The sequence below is a fragment of the Cetorhinus maximus genome, chromosome 14 (genome assembly GCF_964194155.1).
Source record: "Cetorhinus maximus chromosome 14, sCetMax3.hap1.1, whole genome shotgun sequence".
NCBI classification, from domain to species: Eukaryota; Metazoa; Chordata; class Chondrichthyes; order Lamniformes; family Cetorhinidae; genus Cetorhinus; species Cetorhinus maximus.
This window is the reverse complement of record NC_135892.1, coordinates 102689278-102710983: the sequence shown is the minus strand read 5'-3', so window position 1 is coordinate 102710983 and position 21706 is coordinate 102689278. Positions and strand designations below refer to the sequence as shown.

Below are 21706 nucleotides of genomic sequence, written 5' to 3'. Positions count from 1 at the left end.
CATTTTCTTTGATCCCTTTTTAAACAATGGAACTACGTTTGCATTTCTCCAGTCCTCCGGTACCTCCCCTGTATCTAGTGAAGATTGGAAAATCATCCTCAGAGAATCTGCTATCTCCTCCCTGACTTCCTTCAGCAGCCTCGGAAACAATCCATCTGGCCCTGTTGATTTCAGCAAACTGAATTTTTCTTCTGGTCATCTTATATTAGGTGTTCTTAGGTGTTACACTAACAGGGTGGTACAACTTTTCACAGACCTTGGGGAAATCAGTCTTCATTACAGTTCCTTATCATTCCTCAGTGATCCTAATGTTAGTTTCTCTCTTTTTCTTTTGCTTTCAGACAGCAGCTTTATGTTTCTTTACTTGTCCCATTACCTCTCCCTTTGGCCTTACAACATCAAACATTTGTTATTTAATCTCTTCTACCTTTCAGCCCATCAGAAGCCTTTCCATTTGTTCTTTTACACCACTCCCACTCCCCTGCCATTACTTAAAACCTATTACATTCTAACCTGTCTCAGTTCTGATGAAAGGTCATTGATCTGAAACGTTTATTCTACTTCTCCCTCCACAGTTGTTGCTAGACCTGTAGAGCATTTACAGCATTTTCTGTTATTTTTGGATGTCGGGTTGGGCTTGGCTAAAATATCCTTGATGTTACTAATTCATGATGTCACCATCAAGGTCAAAACTGATAAACAGATTCGATATTTATGAATTGATCAGGATCATCAGCGGTATCCTTTTTTTTAATGAAGAATGTAAGCAGTCAGGTTGTAATCAAAATTTTTTTTTTTGCATATTGAGATATGATGTTTGACTTTAATGTTTTCTATGTAAATGCATCAAGTATCATCAATGGGTTAGCTGATTTTGGAAACCTCTGTGATCAGTTGTAAATTTCTTTATTTTTTCCCCAAAATGTGTGAAACTGGCAAGACTTTATTACAAAATGCTTTGTTACCTTGTGAGTAACAAATGTTTGTACAACTGAGTGGCTGGTGAGGCCAAATTAGAGACCATTAAGAGTAAATTGTATTTTGAACATAGTATTTAAACCTAGTTCAGTATCTTAACCACTGTGTTACCATATCCCAGTACTGATTGTGTTCAATCTTAGTTGTGGATAATTTTTAATGGTGGTAATTTTTACCGATGCTATGTAATTTATGATAACCCACACTTTGTATGTTATGGAGTGGCTTTAATCATCTAAATGTCACAAATCAAATGGAGTCAAGTTTATAAAGGCTCCTTAGCATGCATAAAATTACTGTTTACAACTTCAGGTGTTTGCCATAGAATGCTGGTTTTAGCCAGGATTAAAAAATATTTTTGGAGACTCAATCTACTTGCTAACTAACTTGACAGTTTTAGATAGTAAAGTGGCTTCCTCATGTTTGAAGCTCTAAAAAGACCCCCTTAGTTTTTGGGCAGACATCAGGAGTCCAGGATGTAGCATAAAATTAATGATTACAGAAAGGCATTGATAATTGGGGCATGCAACAAGGATATAAAGAGTAGATTAGAATTGATTAATTTAACTAAAATTTTTGAGGAATTCCCAGTTTATGTACAGATAAAGCTTGTGCTGTGGGTATTTTACAACATTTTCAAACGGCTCTACATAAGAGGTTTGTTATGGAAAAGGTGCATGGCAATATGTACAAAGGTTGCTTGGAAGTAGAAAGCAAAGAGTAGACAAAGATACTGATCTGTGTTGAGTGCCTCCATTTCATTATACCAATGATTTGGATATGAGCTCAGGAAGAGTGGTAATTAAATTCATTTATATAGTAATGGTGAGGTGATGGCGTAGTGGACCAGTAATCCAGAGACCCGGGTTCAAAACCCGCCATGGCAGATGGAGGGATCCAATAAAAATCTGGAATTAAAAGTCTAATGATGACCATGAAACCATTGTCGATTGTTGTAAAAACCCATCTGGTTCATTAATGCCCTTTAGGAAAGGAAATCTGCAGTCCTTACCTGGTCTGGCCTACGTGTGACTCCAGACCCACAGCAATGTGTTGACTCTTAAATGCCCTCTGAACAAGGAGGCAACTAGGGATGTATAATAAATGCTGACCTGGCAAGTGATGCCCACATCCCATGAACGAATATAAAAAAAATCAAATTAGGGGGCATGTGTCAGCCCTCAGTGGAACATGTTGGTCCATGAATAGATAATCTAGCCTGATAGTTCAGTACAAGCGAAACGGAGGTCCCAAAGAAGAGAATTAAAGTTTTCCCAATTTCGTAGCCAACAAAAGTTAAAAACAAAAAGCTAAAAGCTACTGCGGATGCTGGAAATCCAAAACAAAAACAGAATTACCTGGAAAAACTCAGCAGGTCTGGCAGCATCGGTGGAGAAGAAATCAGTTAACGTTTCGAGTCCTCATGACCCTTCGGCAGAACTGAGTATAGTTAGGAGAAAGGTGAAATATAAGCAGTTAAAAACAGATTGTCCTGTAGTTTTATCTTATTGCTGTTTGTGTGACCTTACCATGTGTAGTTAGTTTCTGTATTTCAAAGTGATTGGCTACAAAACACTTCAGGACATCCAGAAGTCATAAAAAATATATAAATTACAACTTTTTTTCTTATGGTGAATTGAGCAAAATTGCAGGACACAGAGTCATTAGAATAAATACAGAGAAATACATAGTAGAGTATATTCATTGAAGCATATACAAATTGGTAAGAACTTTGCCATAGTTGAGGAAGAGAAAGAGACTTAAGGATGTGGATACAATTATCTTTAAAGGTGGATGTGGTGGTAGAAAAGTCCATTAAAAAACGTGTTATTCTGGATTTTATGCTTAAGATTTTGAACATAAAAACCTGGAATTGAAGTTGAATTCTACTTCTGTGTTGTTATTTTTAGTTACTATGAACAAGTGTGTAAAGTTGAAGAAATAGCATTGAGTTTAAAATGTTGCTGCAAGATTTTTGATTCAATTAAGTAGATATGTGTGATACGTTACCTTCTCTCAATGTATAATATTGAGCATTTCGATGCGCAACAGAATTCTTACAAAGTAAAACATATACCAAAAACAAGAAGAACAATGAAATGCTTTATAATACCTTGTTTTAAATCAGACTTGTTGCTTGTGAGAAAAGCCACTGGGAAGATCTAAAACCTTGGGTCAGGTGCAGATGCTGGTGTGAAGTCCCCTAATGTTAATACCAAAATCGGTTTGCAACAGATTGCCGCTCTTTTTTAAAAAAAAACCTTAGTTTTGATAGATTTTCTGCTTAATAAAATAGAGCATTTACATATGGGAATTGATATCAAATATCTAGCCAGATAAGAGTTTTCTATTTGGGGGCTGCCATACAAGTTTTTTTTTACATGATGCTTTTCAACGACTGGAATGTTTTCTGAAGAATTTTAGAACTCCACTTAAATATTTTCTTGATAGGCACCTAAAAATAGTCAGGACAGGACCAGTATAGTGTAGGTATAGCCCCATTGGTTACTGAGGCAAAATGTATTTTCCTTCTCAGTCTCTGTTGGTTATGTTAATTGGCAACACTAATTACACTTTCTGAACTTCTGGTGTTTGTTTACTGGATTAGAAAGAAAAAAAACCCAACTAATGGGAAGAACAGTTTAATCTATTTCGAGGATGGTGATGGAAGTTTGCCCTTAACTATACCTGTTTTGTACAGCTAACTGTTTCAAAAATGTACTTGGGAAAATTTTCAGCTGCAGTTATCAGGCTTCAAATAGATTATTGAAGGTCTCAAAGTCACAGCTTTGAGCTCTGTCGAATTTCTATGCATATCAATTGAGGGTTGCAGTCTCGGAACCTATTAGAAGGAGGAATCTTATGTGGTAGAACCTTCCTTTGTCTAATCATGATTGCTAGATTAGTTACAGAAGCCTACTGTTTTGTGCTTAATGTACTATTTTAATTCTGTTGCAACCTCAAAGTCTGCTTCATCTGAAAATCATGTGCTTTTAACAAAGGCCTTTGACATTTTAGCTCAGTAATCCAGGCAGGCAGTACTGTGGGGTGTTTGCGCAGAGGTTTGAAATTTGCCTTCCTCAGTGCATAGGCATTCAGAGGTCACGTGTGATAGCTGAACAGATGTGGCTCTGTGATGGAATTTTTTTTTATGCACTCATGGGATGTGGGCTCGCTGGCTTGGCCAGCATTTATTGCCCATCCCTAATTGCCCTTGAGAAGTTGGTGGTGAGCTGCTTTCTTGAACCGCTGGAGTTCATGTGTTATAGGCACACCCACAGTGTTGTTAGGAAGGGAGTTCCAAGATTTTGACCCAGTGACAGAACGGCGATATATTTCCAAGTCAGGATGGTGAGTAGCTTGGAGGGGAATTTCCAGGTGGTGGTATTCCCATGTATCTGCTGCCCTTGTCCTTCTAGATGGTAGTGGTTGTGGGTTTGGAAGGAATTGCCAAAGGAGGCTTGGTGACTTCCTGCAGTGCATCTTGTAGATGGTCTACACTACTAGCACTGTGCATCGGTGGTGGAGGGAGTGAATGTTTGTGCATGGGGTGCCAATCAAGCAGGCTGCTTGACGGTGTCAAGCCTCTAGAGTGTTGTTGGAGCTGCACTCATCCAGACAAGTGGGGAGTATTCCATCACACTCCTGACTTGTGCCTTGTAGATGGTGGACAGGCTTTGGGGAGCTAGGAGATGAGTTATTCACTGCAGGATTCCTAGCCTCTGACATGTTCTTGTAGCCACAGTATTTATATGGCTAGTCCAGATCAGTTTCTGGTCAATGGTAACCCCCAGGATATTGATAGTGGGGGATTCAGCAATTGTAATGCCATTGAATGTCAAGAGGCGATGGTTAGATTCTCTCTTGTTGGAGATGGTCATTGCCTGGCACTTGTGTGGCACGAATGTTACTTGCCACTTGTCAGCCCAAGCCTGAATATTGTCCAAGTCTTGTTGCATTTGGAGATGGACTGCTTCAGTATCTGAGGAGTCGTGAATGGTGCTGCAAATTGTGCAATCAACAGCGAATATTCCCACTTCTGACCTTATTGATGAAGCAGCTGAAGATGGTTGGGCCTAGGACTAAGGTTGTATCTTTTGAGACAGACCCTAATTGAAAAGGGAATCTGACCCTCCCAGTTGCTAAGGAAACTCGAGATTGAAACTGAGAATTGGAAACCAAAACTTCTCATTGAAACTATATGAACGGAGACCGAGCCATCGGAGCTCAGTGGAAGTTGGGGTTCAATGGTGCAGTACAGGCAAGGTGAAGAAGCCAGAGGCTAGATCAAGAAGCTGAGAATAAGCAAATATGTTGTTGCTGCATGCGTTTCTGTTACCTGAAGATAACATTGGATCTGTGCCATCCAGCCCAAGTTGAGGAGGTTCTGCAGACGTGTGCCATTTTTGGTGAAGACCATGACCTTGGAACTCAGATTGGTTATGTGCTACTCTCAGCCAGCAATCAGGCTAGCTCCGAGAAGAAGAGAAACTGAAATCCTTTGTAAGGAAGACTGAGTTTTGAAGGACTTTGTGATGGGTTTGATGACCTATAAGCTGAGTAAACTGCAGAGCCAATTCATAAGATCTGTCTTAGTTGTATCTGCCATTTAATGTGTAGTTTATAGTTTCTAATTGACTGCAATGTGCCTGTTAATTCATGTTTAACTTATGTTGCTTCTGGGTTTTAAAGTATAGGTAGTTACCTAAGATAATATTTCTTGCTTGCCTTGTTTGACTGTTGTGCAGTAAAAATTCTTGTTTTAAACTGCTGAACCTTGTGGCTTCATTCTTTCAGTCAATAACTGAGATTTTGGAATTTAAAAAAAAAGTTACTGGTCTCTAACTGAGATCTTAACAGTTCATAATTATATTTTAAATATCTTGATATATAAATAACCATGAATGGAGTAATTGTGATTATTTGAATAGTTGAGAAGTGCTTGGTCCTATCAGTAACCATCTGTATTCCTTTTATTTACTCCCTCCTCTCTTACAGCTTTTGCCTCCTTTCAAGCCTCAGGTTTCATCTGAGACAGATACAAGATATTTTGATGAAGAGTTCACAGCTCAGACCATTACAATAACTCCTCCTGAAAAATGTAAGTAACAATGCAAAAATAAGTCAATAGTTCTTTCTTCATCATGTGTAACAGTATTTTTCAGCTCACAGCATGAGGTTGTAAATGTGGTTCTGCCTAACATGTCCTTTCTGTAAAGATCTTAACCTTTAGCTTACTGAAAATTGAAGCTTTTAGTACTTCATTTCCAGCTCCGTTATTAAGTTAATGTTTATGCTACATTCAGTTTACCACCTTTGGCTTCATTCTACTGTGGTGAGACAAACATAGCAAATGAAAATAAATTTGTATTGCTAAAGCAGGTTGCGGGAAGAGCAGGAGCATGGAAACTGGACTTACAACAAAACTTTTTTACTCCTATAGGCAAGAATATTTAGATGGCATGGCTTCCTGCCCCGCCATCCAAAGGTCAGTGGGTAATGCATCCCCACTGATCACAGCAGTCCCACAACCATTTAAAACTTAAAGGAACATTAATTGGCTGAAGGCAGGGCTTCTGCCCACCATTCGGGTGGAAGTCCCACCTGAGAGACCTGCCATGGCAGCTCTGTAATCCTGGCAGCACTAATCGCAGCAATGGCCAGGTCTGGTACTACAAACATCCCCATATTCTAAGTCCTATAGTCCAGGTCCAAGTAAGCATGAGGAGTCCCATGGCAGGATGGGGTGGTGGGGGTCTTTATGGAGAGGCCTGGGAGGGAGGGAAGCACCTGCGGGGGCAGACCTTGGGGAGGGGTGCAGAATTTGGAAAGGGGGCCCTTGAGGGAGGCCTGTGAAGCTTGACCTGCTGGACCTATCCCCACCCCCAGAATCCCTCCTGGCAGTCTCAAAGTTGAGGCCAGGTGGAAGCAGCATTTTAGAGGCCAATTGTCTCAAATGGGGTGAAGGCAGGCAGGCTGCCCACCCCACATAAAATTGCAGGCAGATCAGGGCAGGCAGCGGGAAGGCCACCCATGGAATTTTATGGGCCCCAATGCTGAAAAACCCACCAACGAAGGACTGTAAAATTCTGGCCTATGAATTTGCCAGAATCTGTACTCGAGAAAGTAACATATTGAAGATTTGGAATAAATGAAAACAATATTTGAAAATGTAGGTTTAATTTACTCCAAATCTACTATAGTTGCCATATTTGTAGTTAAAATTAACTTTTGTTTGGGGAAATTAATTCACTTTTATTACATAAGCTTTGTATCAAAGTAAATTAACTGAAATGTACCAGTGTATTAATGTTCTTGAGGCAAAAGTACTTGATTTTATGTTTTTAAAATGTTAATTTTATATACAGTAATAATCACATTTTATGAGCTGAGCATTCTTAAACTGTGACTAGATTAACTCTTATCTACATTTTACAATTGATTTTGAAGTTGTGTAAAGTCGTCCTATGGAACTCAAATTAATCAGATCACTGCTCAATCTTTAATTGTATCAAGCATGAAATTGTATAAAAGAATTCAAATATCTAAATATGACTTTAAATATGCAGAATATCCCACAATGAGTTAACTTTTGACATTCTTGCTATATCTAACTTTTATGATATAACTACTATATTCAAGTATACCATACTGTATTGTAATTCACTATTTATATGTACTTTAAACTGCTCAGCTCAGATTAACTTTTCTTTTGACATCATTCTACTAAGCCTGGATAATTTTGAATGAATGGTACTAAGTGTTTTATGAGGTAAGTGGCACGGCACAAGGTACCAGGAATTGCATACAAATGTCTGAACTCGGTTACACCATTGAGCTGAAGCAGTAGCCAATAGATTATCTGATTGCTACCTCTTTCCTGGTTGTGGCCCTTTGCTGTGCTATGGTTGCTGTGTTTCCTGCATCACATCGATGAATACACTTCAAAAGCACTTCATTGGCTTAAAGCACTTCGGAACTTCTGAGATGGTGAAAGGCAATCTATAAATGCAAGCCGGTTCTTTCTTTTGGCTTGCACAGTTTGGTAGAGCTGAAAAGAATTAATGCTGTAGGGGCATCAGTTCTCTTAAGTGCACCAGGTTTCTGAAATATCACATGCCTCCCTCAGGCCTCAAATTACTGAATCTGTCTGAGAGTTGTCTCTGTTCCGAGGTGTGCCCTTCTTGAACTGACTCAATCCCCAAGGAGACCCAAGCTCCTTTGCCAGCCTACCCGTGAAGGAGAATTGAAAGTGGCTGGTTTTTAAACAGCCGAAAAGTATGAATTTGAACCTTTGCTAGAAAGATAATAAATATTATGGGTGAGATAGGGTGATCAGTAAAACTCATCATTATATGAGTGAATTTCCACCATCTTCCTGACTACATGATCTCTTATCCTGGGAGAAATTCAAAACCTGGCCACGAATACCCTCAGTTTCCTAATCCATGAAGACTGCATGAAGCTGGGGCTCAAAATCCTTACAATATTTAGTGAAGATGGAACCATAGAATGGTTACAGTATAGAAGGAGGCAATATTGCTTGTCACATCCATGCCAGCTCTCTGCGAGAACAACTCGGCTGTTCCCACTTCTCTGCCTTTTCCCTCTGGTCCTGCAGATTTTTTCTGTTCAGTTAATTATCAAATTTCCTTTTTTGAAAGCCCTGATTGCCTCCACCACATCTCGGGTAGTGTATTCCAGACCCTAACCACTTGCTGCGTAATAGCATTCTTCATGTTACTATTGGTTCTTTTGCCAATCACCTTAAATCATTGTCCTCTGATTCTCCACCCTAGTGTCAATGAGAACAGTTTCTCCCTATCTACTCTGTCTAGACCTGTCATGATTTTAAACCCTTGTATCAAATCTCTCAATTTTCTCTTCTCTAAGGGGAAACAACCCCATCTGCTCCAATCTATCCATGTAGCTGAAGTCCCTGGAACCATTCTCGTAAGTCTTTTCTGCATCCTCTCATCATCTCAGCCTTCACATCCTCCTTAAAGTGTGGTGTCCAGAATTGGACACCATTCCCCAGTTGAGGCTAAACCGAAGGTTTGTAAACGTACATTGTAACTTCCAAAAACAAAATACTGCAGATGCTAGAAATCCAAAAAAAAAACAGAAAATGCTGGAAATATTCAGCAGGTCTGGTAGCATCTCTGGTAGAGAAACAAGAGTTAAAATTTTGGGTTGTGACCTTTCAGCCCTTCAGTGATTTGGGTATGTATATCACCAGGTTCCTCTGTGCCTGCACCCCCTTCATAATTGTGTCTTTTGTTTTATAATGCCTCTCCTTGTTCTTCCTATAAAAATGTACCATTTCACACTTCTCTGCATTAACTTTCATCTGCTACAAGCCCGCCAATTCCATCTGCCTGTCGATGTCCTCTTGAAGTCTCTCACTATTCTCCTCACAGTTCATGATACTTCTCTCATCCGCACATTTTGAAACTGTGCCCTGTACACCAAAGGCTAGGTCATTAATATATATCAAGAAAATATTTTTAGTAAGTTTCCCCTAAGTGTTGTAAAAAGCCTCTCAACATATTCATTGTGAGATCAAATATAGATCATTCTTTTCTGATTACTCTGCTGAATCCAAATTTGGATTGAAAGCTAGTCTCAGTAATGGTGAACCATGAAACTATCATCGATTGTCGTAAAAACCCATCTGATTCATTAATGTCCTTTAGGGAAGGAAATCTGTCCTCCTTACCTGGCCTGGCCTGCATGTGACTCCAGATCCACAGCAATGTGGTCGACTCTTAACTGCGCTCTGAAATGGCCTAGCAAGCCAAACTGCAATGGAATGGGCTGTAGTGATTCTCGAGGGCAATTAGGAATGGGCAACAAATGCTGGCCTTGCTCTTGAAAGAATAAAAAAAGATATTAGCAACACAGGCAGAGATGTTGTATATTTGAATAGAGGTTGTTCTGGCATGGAGCTGTTACAAAGTTCTAAGCACAAAGGCTTAGTTGATGGAAGACAATCAAGTCAATACCAATACCTGACTTAATCCTGCTGTCTGTTTTCCTGAGCTATTTCCTCCCACGCATACATGGCTGAGGCGTAGATACTCAGCATATCGTAAGAATAGAGGAATGAGAAAAACCTATTCATTCCTGTTATCACATTAAAAATACAAAAAAAAACTGGTTCCTTGGAGTGTGGCATGGTGAAACAGTATGTAGGAGTTGCAGTGAACTTAATAGGCTTCAGTTCATACTCAACAGTTAAGTTTAGAATGGAGGCTGGATCCTTTACTGGGGGTGGAGGAAGAAAAAAAGTGACATCTTTTAGCCAAATTTTGCAACATGCTACAGCGTGCTAGGATGTGTTTACAATCCCTGTTTTATCTAGCAAGTTTTTGCTATCAATTTAAGTGACAAAATGGCTTCTTCCTAACTGGTACAGAGCAGAAATCAGAGGGCCAGTTGCCTTTGAATGCTGTTATGCACTCCTTAATGCCTGGTTGAGATTGGTAGGAGTGACCACTGCACAATCCCTGTGGAGATGAAATCCTGTCTTTACACTGAGTATGCGTTCAATCGTGTTGTGTGGCAATACCACTGTGCTAAATCTGACAGATTTTGAAAAAATGTAGCAACTCAAATTGGGCATCCATGAGGCACGATGGGCCATCAGCAACAGCAGAATTGTGTTCAACTGCAATTTATCACATGGCCTGGCATGTCCCCTACTCTGCCATTACCATCAAGCCAGGGATCAACCCTGGTTCAATGAAGGGTGAAGGAGAGCATGCCAGCAGCAGCACCAGGTATACCTAAAAATGAGGTGTCAACCTGGTGAAGCTACAACATAGGACTACTTGCATGCCAAACAGCATAAACACCATGTGGTAGATGGGGCTAAGCGATCCCACAGCCAATGGATCATATCTAAGCTCTACAGTCCTGCCACATGCAGTCTTGAATGGTGGTGAACAATTAAACAACTAACAGGAGGAGAAAGGTCCACAAATATCCCCATTCTCAATGATGATGGAGCGCAGCACATCAGTGCAAAAGACAAGGCTGAAGCATTTTCAATCATCTTCGACCAGAAGTAATGTAGATAATCCATTTCGGCCTCCTCTTAGGACCCCAACATCACAGATCCCAGTCTAGCCAATTCGTTTCACACCTTGATACCAATGACTGAAGGCACCAAATACTGCAAAGGCTATGGGTCCTGACAACATTTCAACATTAGTACTAAAGACTTGTGCTCCAGGACTAGCTGTGTCCCTAGCCAAGCTGTTCTAATACAGCTGCAACACTGGCATCTACCCAGCAATGTGGCTGCCCAGGTATGTCCTGTCCCTAAAAAGCAGGACAAATCCAACCCGGCCATTTACTGCCCCATCGTGTGCAAAGCGATGTAAGGGGTACCTAGACCACATGGACTGCAGCGGTTCAAGAAGACAGCTCACCACCACCTTCTCAAGGGCAACTAGAGATGGGCAATAAATGCTGGCCCAGCCAGCGAAGCCCACATGCTGTGAACAAATTAAAAAAACAGTGTTATCAAGTGGCACTGACTCAGCAGTAACCTGCTGTAAGAGGCACAATTGGGTTCTGCCAGGGCCATTCAGCTCCTGACCTCATTGCAGGCTCAAAGACTGGCATGGGAGAAGTGGATTCCAGTTTGTGGGGCACTGGCACCAGTACTGGGGAAAGTGGGGGCTGTACTGTTGGGATGGTCTACACCTGAACTGTGCTGGGACCGGTGTTCTAGCAAGTCGCATAACTAGGAAGGTAGAGAGGGTTTTAAACTAAGTAGTGGGGGCAGGGGATCAAATTTGGAAAGATATGGAAATCAAAGAGCAGAGAAAAGGCAAGGAAAAAAGGTATTAATGGGGAAATGATAAACAGACCATGATGGAAAGGGACAGAGTACAGGGAGTACAAATCTATGAGTAAATCAGCATATAAGGCTGGAGGTTACAAAAATAATAAAAGGATAAAACTAAAGGCTCTGTATCTGAATGCACGTAATATTCAAAACAAAACAGATGAACTAAGAGCACAAATAGAAATAAGTACAATCTGATAGCCCTTACAGAAACATGACTGCATAGATTGGGTCCAGAAAATTGAAGGGTACATGACATTTAGGAAGGGCAGGAATCTAGGAAAAGGTGGAGGGGTTGATCTATTAATTAATGATAGTATTAGCACCGTCGAGAGGGATGACCTAAGTTCAGGAAACCATGAGGTAGAAACAGTTTGGGTAGAGATGAGAAATGATAAAGGCAAGAAGTCACTGCTGGGAGAGATTTACAGGTCCGCTAATGTAACCATATGGTAGGATGGAGTATAAAGGAAGAAATAATAGGAGCTTGGTACTGCGATAATCATGGGGGATTTTAATCTCATATAGACTGGGAAAATCAGATGGGCAAAGGTAGCCTAGGAATTCATAATGTTTTTGGGATAGTTTCTTAGAACAGCACGTTCTGGCACCAACTGGAGAGCAGGCTATACTAAACCTGGTATTGTGCAATGAGATAGGACTAATTAATGATCTCATAGCCAAGGTGCCCCTAAGTAGCAGCGATCATAATATGATTGAATTTTCCATTCAGTTTGAGTGGGTCCGAAACTAGTATTTTAACCTTAAATAAGGGCAATTATGAGGGCATGAAAGCACAGCTCGCCAAAGTGAACTGGTAAATTAGGTTAAGGGATAGGTCAATAGAGACGCGATGGCAGCCATTTAAGGGGATATTTCCGAATATGCAGAATAGATACATTCCAACCGAGAAAAAAATTCCAAGGGGAGGACCGTGGTTAACTAAAAAAAAATTAAAGATAATATCAAACTTAATGAAAAAGCATATAATTATGCAAAGATGGGTGGCAGGTCAGAAGATTGGACCAAATATTTAAAAGAAGCAAAGAATAATCAAAGGATTGATGAGGAAAAATTAGAGTACAAGATGAAGCTAGCTAGAAATATAAAGACAGATAGTAAAAGTTTCTATAGATATTTAAAAAAGATAAGAGTTAACAAAGTGAGTGCTGGTCCTATGGAAATTGAGTCTGGGGGATTAATATTAGAAAATAAGGAGATGGTAGATGAATTGAGCAGGTATTTTGCATCGGCCTTCACTATTGGGGATACAAGTAACATCCCAGAAATAGCTGTAAATCAGGAAATGGGAGGGAGGGAGGAACTTGGGGAAAATTACAATCATCAGGGAAGTGGTACTGAGCAAATTGTTGGAGCTGTGGGTTGACAAGTCCCCAGGCTCTGACGGACTTCATCCTAGGATCTTAAATAGTCCAAAACATTCCCCAAAAAACCCACTTGGTCAGAACATACAAGTAAACTACTTGGCAACAGCTCCCTTATAGATTTTTAACCACAGAAATCCAGTAATATTACCCAAGGCAAAAGCTGCTGCTACTTTAATAAAGTATACCACATGCCTTTTCACTTTGTTTCACTCTGCTGTAGAAATCAAATGAAGGTCAGAAACAAACTGCTTTCTGAAAACAAAGACTTCTCTGGCTTGAAACTGGATTGCTGCTTCACATTCGCAACTTTTCTCAGCACAGAGCTGGTCTCAGGACATCACCCCCAAACAGCCATCTCAACTCAACTAAACATCTTTCCTTAAATATCATCTTTTCCCTTTAATCCTAGACTCCATTGTCCTCAGCACCTCTTTGAACTCAACTTTTCCAAAATATAAAAATCTTTCATGTCTTCCTATTGCCTCCAATTTCAGTTCAAATAAAATGAATAACCTTCCCTTGTTTACTTATGAAACCTTTGTAAGTTGTAAAAGTCCCTTGTCATCTCTACTACCCCTTGAAATTCAACAGCTTATAAGTCAAGTCCCTACCTCTCTCTCAATACAAATTTTAAAATCCAACCTGTTTACTCGTACATTCAACTTCATCATAGCCTCTCATTACAAATACATGCATCTAGCACCTTTCCCTTTCACCTTTCAATTCCCATAGACAAGCTGTCTCTATGAACCTTCCCCCAGTTTAATAAACCATGGACACATATATACACACACTGCCTTCTTTACAGAATACAACCATAATCCCAAAAATATTAAAATAACATCCATTTTCACATAATCAGACGTGTGATAGAATACTCCCCATTTGTCTGGATGCGTGCAGCTCCAACAATACTCAAGAAGCTCAACACCATCCAGGACAAAGCATCCTGCTTGTTTGGCACACCATCCATCACCTTCAACATTCACCCTCTCCACCACCAATGCTCAGTGGCAGCAGTGTGTATGATCTACAACATGTGCTGCAGCAGCACACCAAGCCTGCTTCAACAGTTCCTTCCAAACCTGCAACCTTTGCCACCTAGAATGTCAGGGACAGCAGATGCATGTGAGAACACCATAGGCAAGTTTCCCACCAAGCTGCACTTCATCCTGATTTGGAACCATAACATCATTCCTTCACTATCATTGGATCAAAATCTTGGAACCCTGTTCCTAACAGCACTGTGGGTGTACCTACACTATATGAACTGCAGTGGTTCAAGAAGGTGGCTCACCACTACCTTCTCATGGGCAATTAAGGATGGGCAGCGATGCCCACATCCCTTGAACGAATAAATAAAAAGAGGATTCTTGGAGCTGGTTAACTGTTTCTTTTCCTCCCCAATCCAGAAAGGAGGGTGTGTGGAGATTCGTAAAGTAAGATAACAAAAGAAATTACAAAACAAACTTTCCATCTCAATATAGCAGCAAAATACACAGTTTAAGTACTTTAGGTTTATCTGTGTCATTATACTGCCACTTCTGTATGAGATGCATATACCAGCAAGAAAACAATGATATAATATCAGAGTCATGTTGGCCATTGACTTCTGAGCAAGTTCAGGGATGAATCACCATATATTTGTACTTATGATCATGAGATATATGCCTGAAACCCAGGAATCTGTCGAACAGAGTTGAGATACATTGCCAGCTATGGAGAACACTAAGCTCGAGAGTATAATATACAGATTTTCCAATGTACATTTTGACAATTCCAGAAACCAAAACTGAGTTTATTATCATATTAAAAAATAAAGGATTAATCTGATTGTGTACACACAAGGGAAATGAAGTGTGACTGAGCTCATTAGTATAAATAGAATTAACAGGAAGGGGTCGGTTTAGTGGATACCCAAATAATTGCAGATTTGCGTGTCATTGCTAAAGGACAACATTTTCTTTAAAGTATGATTTGCTAAACTGAAGAAATTAGTAATTGATTTATATTGACCCATTCATTCCGGTGCCTGTCTTGAGGAAACCAGTGGCTTGTTTCAGGTTTTATATTTCTGTCACCTCAGCGTCAATGTCAAGGACATGGGCTATGACTGTCTGTTAGTTGATCAACGGGTGGCAAAACTTCATTTTGCATATTTTCCATTTTATTAAGATAAATAACTGCTCTTGCACTAATGGAGCCTGCACTTCAGATAATACGTCCATTGCAGTGTTTAAAATTCCCTATTTTTGATTTTGGCTGGCAACATGCACCAATTTATTTTGTAGTATTGTAAAAGAAGTTCTGTTTGCCACAAAATGTGCCTGAAATCCCCTCCCACTGCATCAACTAATGGGAAAATAAGTTGTCTAATTGATGGAGCATTTAATTTCTACATAGTTAATTAACCTTAAAGAATTGTATCTGCTGCTGACCCAGCATAATGAAAGTATCTATCAGGTAGCAGTTGAATGAAAGTGTATCTGCAGTTATGACAAGACAACAATTAATATTAGAATCAACACAATGAAGGAATTAAAAAAAATCAAGTGAAGCATATATTAATTCCAGATAGTGTTACTATCATCTATTTTTATCATGTTTTATGTATCAGTTCTTTGTATCATGTCAATACAAACTCGAGGATTCGCAGAGAGTGGGCGAATATATTTGTCCATCTACTGCAGTGACCTAGAATTTTAGGAAAAGGTAAAACTCTTCTGAATTTTTAGAAATACTTTTGCCAATACATGTAGCAAATTTATTTTCAAATACTGTAACAACAGTTATTTCGAGAATCACTTCCTTCCTTTTCAGAGAGAAGCAGAATAGCACCCTGAACCACATGCAGCAATTTTCTAAGAGCAACACATTACTGCTAAAGTTCAAACAATTGAGAGCAAAGATTGAATACAGAAACAGTTTTGTATGTGTAACACAAGGAGCCAAAGAGCACCTGTTATTTTTATCCTCATCACCCATTGTCTCAGCTTCCTTTTGAAGAATTGTCAAAGCTTGCTATATCAAACCTTTCCTTCAAAATACATCTAATGTGCTGTTAAGTTAGAAACAGGCTGCCTCAATTAGCACAAAGTAATTTATTTTTACAATGTTAATGCAAGTCTCCAATTTGTACTAAACAGTATGCATGTTAATATGTTATGAGTGATGTGATTGTAAAACAAATGCTAAATTTCAGATACTACCAGATAAATGTAGGTTTTGATGTGGCGCAAGTAAAAATGGATATAATATTTATTATAATATTTTTACCTCTGTTAGTCATTAGAAGCTTGAAAATCTGACTCTGGGCATAAATTGGATTTATATTGGATGTAATGAAAATTTTCTTTTCATGTAAACATGTTGGTTCTAAGTATTCTCATATGATGATGCAACAAGTATGTTCTAGTCCTAAAATAAGAGCAAAATACTGCAGGTGCTGGAAATCTGAAATAAAAGCTGAAAATGCTGAAAAATCTCAGCAAGTCTGGCAGCATCTGTGGAGAGAAGAACAGAGTTAACGTTTCCAGTCCATATGACTCTTCTGAGCTGGGAAGCTCTGCTCAGTTCTGAAGAAGTCATATAGACTTGAAACATTAACTCTGTTTTTCTCGCCACAGATGCTGCCAGATCTGCTGAATTTCCCCAGCATTTTCTATTTTTATATTCTAGTCCTAATTGTTATTGAATTGTTTTAATGTATAACTAAAACTAGCAGTTGTATTGGTTAATTGGTGTGGCTTGCTAGAATACTTTTTAATATGTCCTGTGGGATATATAATCATAAAGGGAGCAGAATCCTAAACAATTTAGTTTCAAAAAATGCTAAAGAAAAACTGCAAATTATCAAGGTTCTGAAGAAAAGCTTGCTAAAATCTGTCATGAAGTAAATGTCTGAAAGATAACTATTTTTGATTGTTCGCAGATGATGAGGATGGTATGGATTGCATGGACAATGAAAGACGGCCACATTTCCCCCAGTTCTCATACTCTGCCAGTGGAAGAGAATAGGACATCAAGTCTTTTCTGTTTTTTTGCTGCTCAGCTGTCGTCATGGTGTATCACTGGAAATCATTCCTGAACAATATAAGAGTTTGAGCTATACTTGATTTCAGAGGCAGGGCATCTTCAGGAATCATTTCGAGTTGAATGTTTTTTGCATGAATCTAAATGTCAGTCTGAAGATTCAAGCTGTTACCTCCTACTATTTTGACATAATGTCCTGCAAAGAGTATTTTTAAACATATGAAGTCCTAATAGGATGTATTGTACATGATGCAGCATTTATGCATTTCAGCCTGTAAATGGAACAGAGTTTTAATAGAGGCTGAAGAAGGCATTTGGCAAAATTTCACAATAATGACAAAAAATGAAATTTAAGCACCTGATGCAACTTGTGTACCTTTTGTTATATTCATTTCTGCTGTTCATAGCAAGCATTTGTTTGTGATGTATGGCAAGTATGCAAGGTTTTTGTTCGACATATCACTGAAGAAATGAGCTGGTGTCACTAATAGCTGGCTGAAAATGGGTATTTGTGATCAGTTGCCAGGACTCAATCCCTGTCAATGTTAAAGTTAGTACCAATCCATGTACCTGAAGGCTCAACTTTAGTCAGCCCAGCAGACTTGTTATAGACTTATCAAGTGCAATCGCAGATTTTTTTTTGTACAACTTTGGATACTCCACACCTCTGCCTGTGTATGTTTTATGATGGCTGAAGAATATAGACAGGCATAGTGTTCAGATTTATGATTCTCACCAAATTTATGTGGGTGGAGTATTTGTGCCATCCAGCCTTGGTTGGTAAACAGCAATGTTTGCCTGTAAACTTGTGGACTAGCTATTTTTTTTGGTGTTAATTTTGAATGTACACATGTTAAACAGATGTAGTATTTATTTTTAGTAGTAATGATCGTTTGTGTCAGAAATTCCACCATCAGTGAAGAGTTATTACTGGAAGTTTGCAGATGATGGTGGTTGACTGACTTTACAGTTTTTTTTTGTACAAGTTTTTTCATACTGTCAATCCATAAGGTTTTGTACTTTGCTTAGCTTACCGGCTTTCATATATTTACTGTGCAAAGTCTAGATCTTCAAGGATTCAGTCTGAAATGACCTTACCTGACTGATTATGCCCTCTTGTACTGCAGCCATCTTTGGGCAAACAGGCCATTCCTGTTTGATTGTGAAGATTCCATAGCTTTGCTTTAACACTAATCCATTTGTTGTCACATTCCTGTGGCATTTTGAATCTAAATGCTTTTATGACTATAACACATGTATTCACCTTATTTGCAGCTTCACAAGGTTTACCATTCCTTGTTGAGGCAATGCATTGCTACTACAGTATACTGGCAAGGTGACAAGGTGGGGTCCTCTACTAACTGCAGGGTCTATATATTACACCTCAATGTACACACTTTGCTGCTACTATTTGTACTGTCTAAAATAGAACTTCCTGTATCTGCTACTAGTAGTGTATTACAGATGAGCATGAAAAAGATGTAAAGTATTTATTTTAAATTCTTAAATTGGTCATTAATTTTGCCTCTTGTGTAGCCTAGGATTTGTGAAAGTTCTTGACCTTGCTAGTTCTATCATTAAATGCATAAAGATCTAGTCATATGGTTAAGGATTGTAAGCAGAAGGGACTAAGAACCTTAGTGAACTGTATTACTGTTGGTAAAATTTAACTGTTTATTTCCTTTAAGTATAAGACCCACAAGGATGTGAAAAACTGCAACAAAATGTTTTTGTACACTGTACATCCTTAGTATTTTTACACATAAATGTATATGATAGGGATGCACATTATTTTCCTTCTTACAGACTGCTTAAATAAAGCACTACATCAATCCGCTATTGGGTTGTGTAGCCTTACTACTTACTAATTTTGGTTGTTGACCTTGTGTCTGTCTGTTTGGCAGTAGCGTATGAAATTTGCCTCCGACCAGTTGGGGAAATCTTTTCAAAATCACGGATTGAATGTTGGTTTATAAAATACTGCAACATATTTCTAGGGCTGCTAAATTGATTATTTTAAATATGGCAAATTAGATTTGCATTTTTTCATTGTTTTAGCAGTTTGTCAAGAGAAAAAAAGATGCCATTCACTTTATTCAGCTAGATTGTAGCTTTTACATAATCAAATCTCTAAATTAAACGTTTAACTGTTGTAATTATGTAAGTTAATGCAACAGTATGTCAGGCCATAAACCATGTAATTTCTTCAGGGTAATTAAAATACTGTTCAATGAATGTCATTGCCGTGTTAGCACTGCAGTGTCTTTGTAAATAGCTGAGTGAGGTTGGAGTGATAGTGTTTGTATATTCCAATCATACATAAAGCGTAAGATGATTTTCTGTAAATGTACAAGTATTTGGTGTTTTACTAGATGTGTAGATTTTATTTTTCCCTTCTTGAAGTTTTCCCTGTTTCTTTGGATCTTGAAAATTTGAATTGTGATCAACATTAATTATATCTTTTGTAAAGATATTACAGATTGCGAATCTTGCAAATACCGATTCTGTTTCTAATGAATGGCTGAAGTTATCTTAACTTCTGCATAATATTTTCCACAATTCCCCCCACCCCTCCTTGAAGTTATTGACTCTTATCCTGCTGTGGGTGCCAGCAGGCCTTTATCCAGATGTGAACTTATACGGTGAGTTTTCGCACACTTAAAACCATTAAAATCATAAAATGGGGGAGGCGGTGGCATAGTGGTATTGTCAGTAGACCAGTATTCCAGAGACCTAGGGTAATGCTCTAGGGACCTGGGCCCGAATCCCACCACAGCAGATGGTGAAATTTGAATTCAATAAAAATCTGGAATTAAAAGTCCAGTGATGACCATGAAACCATCATAAAAACCCAACTAGTTCACTAATATCCTTTAGGGAAGGAAACCTGCTGTCCTTACCTGGTCTGGCCTACATGTGACTCCAGACCCACAGCAATGTGGTTGACTCTTTTTAAAACAAAAATGCCCTCTGAACAAGGGCAATTAGGGATGGGCAATAAATGCTGGCCTAGCCATCCCACGAACGAATAAAAAACCTCAGATCCTAAATTCATTCAAATCTATGATTAGATTATTTTTTTCTTTCCTCCCTGGCCCATGGTACTAAAGCTGAATTTAGCATCCTAGCTGTTCAGGCTAACTCAGTACAGACCAGGAATTGTACCTGGTGCCCTTTGTTCTATATGGCTTAGTGTAGTTGGTGCCAAATTCACTGAGCCATCTTTCCTGGTATACTTGATATTTTGTTAAATGGAAGCTCTGCATAACTGAGGGAGAGATTCCACCACCCCCAACCCCCACCCCCATATTTGCTGCTTCAACCATAAAACGTGCTATGAAAATTAGAATTCTTTAATTTGTGTTCTTTTTCCACACACCAATTACTCTGCAAAGGGAAGGGGAAAATCCATTTTGGAAAACTGTCCCCTTAAGAACTTTGTGCCATTACAATTGACGGTGTTCTTTTCCTGCCACCAGCACCCCCAACCCCCACATCTCTCTGCTGTACACAGTGCTGTTTCATTAGCCATCATGATCAAGTGCCCACACACAACAGAAGTTTAATCATGGCCATTTGTCATTTATTTCACTGTATTTTAGCAATGTTTGTGTAATAAGTTTAAAATCTTTTCACTTCAGCTAAATATTTGAATTTAGTTTTTGTATCAATTGACATGATTCTATCAATGCCAGCATTTGCTATACCTTAGCACTGGCCCACCAAGAGTTACCTCAATTTAACAATTTATTTTCGGTTATTCTTTTGAAGGTGACAAAACCAGTTTCAAAATCCACAGAGGGCCAGGGATACTTTTTGAGGATGAGTCCCCATTATACCTGTTTATTCTATTTTCAGTGCCACATAATTTTTGCAAGTACAAACTCTTATGCAAACTCAGAAAAATTAAGCTCATCTGATCATCTTTACTAGAGGATATCCAAACTGCATTCCTCCAGGCACAAAGACCTGGGGGTTGGGTCATGGCAGGCACAACTCCAGCTCAGGTAAGGAGCCAAGTGTAAAAAGGGACTATTCCTTTTGAATTTGATTGCTTTATTATTTGTTCTGTCTTGAGTATCATCGGCAGAGTTGCTTTATATATCTGATAATTTTATCAATAATCAATACATTAAAATCTCACATCTGCAAAAACTTCCTGTGTTAACTTGCCACTATAAATGTCTAAGTCCATGTTTATAATAGAAATTGCATTCATAATCTTATGCTGTAACCACACCCATCTGCCACTGATGGCATTGGAGCATTCAGTTTTGTGCCTACTGGCTCCTCAGCCACTATTGTAGAGAATCTCCTATGCTCCAACCAATGTTGTACTTCTCAGTTTCTTGAAGTGCTGTAACTTTTGTTTCCTACATTACAAGAGTGATTACGCTTAGGCACTACATTGACTGTAAAGCATTTTGGGATTTGCTGAGGTTGTAAAAGG

General features: G+C 38.9%; 1 protein-coding gene across 6 annotated transcripts in view; it reads left to right on the top strand.

The window, feature by feature from the left end:
- The window catches only part of akt3a (AKT serine/threonine kinase 3a), a 340324-nt gene extending 321200 nt beyond the window's left edge, over nucleotides 1-19124 (top strand). For all 6 annotated transcript variants that reach the window (XM_078557386.1, XM_078557383.1, XM_078557381.1 and 3 more), the window contains 2 exons: nucleotides 5977-6079; nucleotides 17156-19124. In XM_078557386.1, coding sequence (XP_078413512.1) covers nucleotides 5977-6079; nucleotides 17156-17241 — 189 coding nt within the window. In that variant the 3' untranslated portion in view covers nucleotides 17242-19124. The remainder of the gene's footprint in view (nucleotides 1-5976; nucleotides 6080-17155) is intronic.
- The last annotated feature ends 2582 nt before the right edge of the window (nucleotides 19125-21706 follow it).